At 36.1% G+C, this 7243-nt stretch overlaps 1 protein-coding gene across 1 annotated transcript; it reads right to left on the reverse strand.

The window, feature by feature from the left end:
* Positions 1–2415: 2415 nt before the first annotated feature.
* Positions 2416–5379, reverse strand: LOC112792180 (uncharacterized). The gene is made up of 2 exons (XM_025835311.3): positions 4783–5379; positions 2416–4019 (listed from the first exon to the last, which is right to left on the reverse strand). The coding sequence occupies exons 1-2, from the start codon at positions 4861–4863 to the stop codon at positions 2925–2927; spliced, it is 1176 nt and encodes a 391-aa protein (XP_025691096.1). The 5' UTR covers positions 4864–5379; the 3' UTR covers positions 2416–2924.
* Positions 5380–7243: the final 1864 nt, after the last annotated feature.

Consider the following 7243-nt stretch of genomic DNA (forward strand, 5'->3'; position numbering starts at 1 on the left):
TTCGATAACTTGGCTTGAAACCATATGTTGCCTCTGTTGCCTCTTGCAACACCTTAATCAATACCGACACATCAGCTCTAACCAATGGAAAGATTCTTGCACAAATCACATGATAATCAAGTTGCCTGTGGTCGCTCGAAATCGATGTGGCCATACACGTGTGTGGTCCGTTGTACCTCCTAACTTCCCATGTGCTCTTCCTTTTTCGCATGACTATCCGGATCAACCACATGCATCCGTTACCGAACTCCTTGCATCTTCCTTGGTATTTTAGACTGTCTGACTCCATAACCCTGTACTCAACTCCACGCCGAATGCTGTAATCTTTCACGCTCAGCACATCTTCCTCCTTACTCTGGAACGATTGGCCAATCTGAAATTCAGTCAAACCTGTCCCATCATGCATACCCTGTCCATCGAATGTTGCCTCAACATTCTGGTGTTGACCGATGGCCTCCAAGTTCAAAGACGACAGGTGCGGAGGGTACTCTTGTGTTCCAGAACCGGAACCTCCATGGGCTGCACCTATTGGTATATCATCTTCACTGTCCCCACCAATATCGAGCGGCTCCTCATCGGAATCATCATCACAAAGCGCATTCTCAACTCGATCCGGTCCAACCTCAAACTCAACCTCAGCACGTTCTGGCTCGGGAGGTAGAACTACCGCTGCTACCACAGGCAGTGATGTCGATGCACCGCCCCGTGTGGTCGACTGAGGACCCGGTGCCGATGCCCCAGAGCTATCCACACGATCTTCCAACTTCGCAAACATCTCAGGTATCCTCACCTCCGGAAAACTACACCTGCAGTGAAACAAGACATGCAGGTCTTCATCCGACCCTATCACAAAGGTCTCAAACCATACACCGGTTGACACAACGGTAATGGAAATCTTGTAAAACAACTTTTTAACCTGCTTCGTACCACAGGTACCAAGCTTCTGTAGTATGCTGAGCTTAATCTCTACCAATGTACTTGAAGATCGAATAAAAATACTAACCGGTTCTCTATCTGTGAATTTCACACCGTGGCGTTTGCTCTTTTTGAATTTTTCCAGAGCAATGGACCAGAGCCACAAAACTATCCTCCCCATCCATTTGTGAATAACACTCTACCTCTCCACATTTGACCCCTCCATGGTTTATATAGAGAACCCAATAACACAGAATACACGTAAACCGCTATGACCACCAGCAGTTTACGCACGCATTTCAACAAACATAAACAGCTGCTGGCAGCAGCGGTTTATGAAGAACCATAAATAAACAGAATCCGCTGCAGGTTCTAACGGTTTCTGTGCAATTATAAACCGCTACTGCCAGTAACGGTTTATATAATATAGTGAAACAACGTAATTGTGTAGCCATTTTTAAAACAATGCATTTGCGTAAATTTGGGGTTGAAACAATTTAAAAACATAAATTGCCCAATATTTTTTTAACAACCTTTTTAAAAAAATATTATTTAACGATAAAAAGTATTATTTTAATTTTAGTAATATATTTTAAAACGCTATAGGCACTATAATTAGTGTCAACACCGTAGCGTAATCAACAAAAAAAAAAACATAGAATGACCCTTTTAGATTTGGTCAAAGGAATAACAAGCTCAAATAATATTAGCTCCTCTTTGAAAAAAATGAAAGGCATGAATTAGATCAAATTTTTAAAAGAAATTTAATCAAATTCAAATAGCTTATTCTATTGGTAACTTTTCAGTGTCATTTATTAATTTAGTTACGGATAGAATATTAAAAATATAATTTAACTTTATACGAGCATCTAATAAAATTCATATATTCATATGATTTTTTAAGTAAAAATGTTATATGCACACAAAAAATAACTATCAAATCAATAATTATATATTTATGCATAAATATATTTATTATTTAACTTATTTTTAATATAAATTTATATTTTAATATACATTTTATATAAATGACTGATTTTTTATGTGTGCATAGCACAATTATTTTAAAATAGTTTATTATTACTTTTGTTAATATGACAAAATAAAAATTACTATTTGTTTAAATTCTTTTGGATTGATATTTCACAAAAAAAAAACAAAGGAGAGAAAAAACAAAGGAGAAAAAAGAAAGAGAGAAAGGAAGAGAGGAAGGAAAGAAGGGAACTGCAGTACTTGTGGCTGAGATTCAAGAAGCAGGCATGAGGTTCGTTATAAGATACCAACTTCTGCTGCACTGCGACAGGTACAAGATAAAGGATATCTATCATCTAGAGTTTTCTACTTCTCTCTATTTAGTTTCTTGCAGTACACTGAATTATTCTAAACGCGTCTTTTTTTTGTTACTTTTCACCAAACAAGCATCGAAGCAAGTAAGCTGATGCAAGTTTCATAGCAACCATGAATTATACTAAATAATTCAGAAAAACTGAGTCAGTGCTGTTGTAAAATATAGGACAAGCAATAAGATTAGCGACATATTTAACATGATAACCAACTAAAGAATAGAAGACAATGAATTGGTCTGGCAGAACAAAAATTCCCAACCGGGAAAAAGGTAGGGAAACTTTAAGCTACTCTATGGTATATTTGGGGATCACAGCCACACTAAAATACCAAATAAACACGGAGTTCAATCATGGCAAGCATGTTCCTAAACAGCACTTTCAAATCGCTCTTCAGAAGAATAGATACTGCTCCCCCCCTTGAATGAGGTACACCTCTAAGCTATGTACAAGAGTTCCTCACCTCAAAGTCAAAAGAATTTGTCTGAACTCAAGGAATTTCTCAAAGAATATCTCACTGGACAATGATACAGCCCTATAGAAGTGACACAATCACCAGAACAGAACCTCAGTTCACACACCTGAGAGGAGTCACCACCTTAAGCTGCTGCACAAGCTAACAAAAAGCTTAGCAAGAAAATCAGTCTCATGGATGAGTTTCCAGGATCATCTCTCTCTCATGCAGTTTCCGGGTAACAAGAACTTATACTTATCTGCATTTTCCAAGAGATAAGCAGGAAGATGAACTGCAGAATAGGAATGGGGTATCGGTCCCATTTTGCCAATGATTTCCTTGAAAGTGTACTCCTCAGGCAGCATGTCGAATAAATCAGCCCCAGAGCAGATAACACTCTGGATTCTATCTGGATTTAAATAATGAGAGAACCTGACTCTATCATAATGGCTGTAGGCTTTCATCTTGAAAACAAAATCACTGATGCGCCTGAAGCAAAAGCTACAATGCCACCCAGAATCTGCCAATAAGATATCCGACTGGCGATAATGAGCATACCTTGTCTTCCCAGTCTGATACCTATGAACCGAAGCCCTCCAGCTCTTATCATCCAAACGAAACTCAAATGAGTATAGATAGTTCTTCAGCTGGAGATGAATGATTGAAGGAATTTCATCACACCATCTCAGGAGATTAATAGTGTGGGCACTTGGTATCTCGTCAACATCAGACATGATCAACAAATCATCATCTGTTATACCGGCTATCCTGAGGAGCTGGTCCAATGCTACACGCTGATATGCCTCCTCAACAAATGGGTTTTCTCCTTTCCTAAATCTGCCACCAATAGTTCCATAAGTTAACCGAGGCTCTGCAAACTCGAACTCGTGGCGATGGCTCTTAAAAACCAGAGGCTTAGGCAATCCAGTGAATGTAGAATTTGATTCAAGGAGCACAAACTCGTTAACGTAAGGGTACAATTCTCTCCAACGCAAGTTAAGTATTTCAATCTCGTTACTGAACAACACAGCATCGTAAACACGCCTTGGAAACTCACGGACTCCCCATCCATGAAGTTTGCATAGATTCTCCATGGACACATTCTGGTTATAGTAATGGGGGATGACATGGAATGGCTTCGGTGGTTTTTCCCACAGGGGTCGCAGAAAGTACGAGATTTTCTGGCCATGCAGGTATATTCCAAATATGCACATTGGGATAACAGCAAATATGAATATGTAGGTCTTTACATCCAAGCCACGCAAAATGCAGCGGATTCTTGACATGCCAGAAACTTGACTTGATTCCTGCATAATTGAGAAACAAATATCTATGAAACCAGCAAAGCTAAAAGGAATTATATAAGAAAACTGGTAAATAACTACACAATGCAGCTTCATTCAGCCCTCCAAACACAGACAACCCATAGCATAAATCAAAATTGCTAATTACCCTCTCCCTTGGCCAAAACTTTCAATTCTGATACAAGTTAACTAGTATCTTCATCATGAAGAGATTAGAACATGCAAGAATAAAGATCCCGAAAATGCAAGTAGCAGTTCAAATCCAACTATGGCAGCAATAGAGATCTCTGCCCTCTCAGAAACCAAGCCCAAAGATAGGAACAATACGGAAATAGGGTAAAAAAGGTGCCCTTGCATACAAACCAACAAAAAATTCACCAGATTTGCTCAAATTAGCAAAGGCGTATACTAAAAGCCTAAAAAAAAACACCACCTTACTCCTGGACCCAAATTCAGATCACAAATATGTCGTAGAAAAAAAGAACAAAAAGAGAAAGAAAAAATAGTAAATCTAAGACGAAAAATTCCATAACCACCCGCTGAGAGATTAAATCACTAACCCATCTGCATCCGATTTTATTTTTGTTTTCATTATCATTAATTTTAAGAATCGCGGAAACCATAAAGCGCGATTCGGAACAGCAAGAACAAAATAATAAATAAATAAATAAATAAATAAAAGAAAGCAACTTATAAGTTTTGATGGAACCAGAAAAAAGAAAACTTTTAAAAAGAAAAGTATAATCGAAGATATATAGATAGATACCTGGCCACAAACTTTGCTGCACAAATCATCGCTCTTCTTTGAACAGTAGTTGCCCCCGGTCTCGTTCATCATCCACCACATTTTGTGTTAGGGTTTGCGGATGAACAAAAAGCAGATCGAGTTGCCGTATGAGGGCCTTGAAAGGAAAACTCAACTCGTGAAGACACACAAATTAGAGGGTAGGTTAATTATACTATCTAATCTTGCAGGCGCGATTGATAGATAGATAGAATATAAAAGAGGAACAAGCAACGAGGTGGCTCTCTTCTCTTCTTCTGTCTCCTTGGAACGGGTGGCAGTTGTCTTCTCCACACACACTCTCAAAAGTTCCGTTACATTACACAACCCCCTCCTCTCTCTCCTTCCTATGATGTTTATGTTCTCGATGCCGCTTTTCAATTTTTTATAATTATAATTATTGATATTCTCCCTCTGTTATTGCCACCCCAAATATTTATATAAACATATGCTATTCATCCCGCAATTACGCAAAAGCACTCGCTTAACCTGGAATCGCATCTCCTATGCTTAGGGGCTAAATTGTCATTCCGCTTACGATATCTCTTACTTAGTCCCTCCCTCACGCGTTGTATTGACGGGATCGCGACAACTGGTTCTTTGTGTATATTGCTGTTGTTTCTTTATTTGTTTTTCTTTAATGTATAAATTTATGATTTTAATTTTAACTGTCCGACGGTATAAAAGTTAAGTGTTTAATTTTGATATATTTACAGGATAAGATATTTTATCTAATGATAATGAGTGAAAATAATAATTAGATTAGATAAATTTAAATTTATAATTTATAGCCAACACGCGTTGACAAATGCTTTTAGTAGCAGCAAATTATCGGTTAGAATTTAGATAAGATGATCATGAAAAAATAAAGAAAAAACATTAGATTAGATTAGATAATTAAGATAACTAAAAAAAATTGTAAACCAGGGGCATTTATTCTCTTGACAATTTCGTTGTTTTTCGGGGTCCAACAAGACACGTGGCAGCCAGCTCATGGGTGCCCGGAGTTGCATTATAATATTCATCTTAATCTAATTTTTAATCATCTTCATCATATTGAAGATTACTTGGGTGAAGGGACTTAGGCTAGGGGTGGAAAAGTTGGTGACGTCGTCGTTTTGTATGGAACAAAGGTCGGTTTTGGATGCACCGGCGTGTAGAATAAGAATCGACCAATCCAAAAGTGGCACGGTAGTTGCAACGATGAGGAAAGTGCCGAGGCAAGGATTTTTTTTTCCTTTTCCCAATTTATCTATCCATATACGAGAGTTAGAATTCAATGAAGATGGTTAAAATATAATATTATTCAATTTAAATTAAAATCAGTTAAAAATACAACTTTTTGAAATAAAATTGATTGAATCTTATTTTTGACAACAGAATGGTTTTGATCAAATTTTAAATTACATGACAGAAAAAACAAATTGTGTTTAAAAGTCAATACAACTAAAATCTAACTTGATACTATTAACACAAAATTTCAAGAGTTTAAATAATTCGACCATGATAGTTTGATCAAAATTTTGTAGTACGTGAATTATTCCATAAAAATGTAGTCGAAGTATTATAATATAGGTTATATTATAAGTATTAGTACAAGAATTTGACTTATCTTGAAAAGAGCCGAGTCGGTAAATTTTAAAAATTGAAATAAAATAAATTACACTAAAACTTCATCCAAAAATACTTTATAGAATGTGAAATTTAAAGATTAAGGTAAAAAAAAATGTGAAATATCAAATTTAAAAGAACATTTTTTATGATCAAAATAATATGGTGACCTGATAAATAGAGAAAACTAGATTATAAAAAGAGAAGGACATCTTTTAAATTTTCTTATGATCTATAAATAAAAGAAAAACAGAAATAAAAAGGGATTTTAATTTGGACATTATCCCATCATATAAAACTCTACAAAATCCAAAATTACATTGACACTAAAGAAATTTATGGAGTGCAAGTTTGTATAAGTGTGTGGAGGCAAATTTCTTTTTTTGTTCATTTTATTTTTATTATTTTATTTTTTTTTATTTGTCGTTGATAATTCCTTTTATTTTCTGTTCGTTTATTTTAAACTTCAATTTGTTTGTTATTTCAGTTACAGTTCTTATTTATTTTATGGAAAAGTATATGGAACCAAAAGATTACCAGCCAAAAATTAAACAAAACCACATTAATTTATATTAATAATTAATTAAGTAAACTTAATTAAAACCTATAAAAATCTTCATCTTCTCTCCCACATTAACATACCCACCTCCAACAATCACACACACAAACTCCTCTCTCTCACCCTCAGGCCCTCTCCACCTCCCCACCGCGACCCACTCCTCTTCTATCACCGACATCTAGCTCGTCGTATTCGCCACTATCGACAAAAACCGCTTCTCTTTTATGAACCAGATGTGTTACCGGAGCCACCGTTGTAGTTGGAATTGAACTT

This window comes from Arachis hypogaea, chromosome 13 (genome assembly GCF_003086295.3).
Source record: "Arachis hypogaea cultivar Tifrunner chromosome 13, arahy.Tifrunner.gnm2.J5K5, whole genome shotgun sequence".
Classification (NCBI taxonomy): Eukaryota; Viridiplantae; Streptophyta; class Magnoliopsida; order Fabales; family Fabaceae; genus Arachis; species Arachis hypogaea.

Coding starts and splice junctions, on each gene's coding strand:
- LOC112792180 (XM_025835311.3), bottom strand. CDS start 4,863: ATGTGGTGGATGATGAACGAGACCGGGGGCAACTACTGTTCAAAGAAG. Junction 4,020..4,782: donor GCAGCAAAGTTTGTGGCCAG/GTATCTATCTAT, acceptor TCAATTATGCAG/GAATCAAGTCAAGTTTCTGG.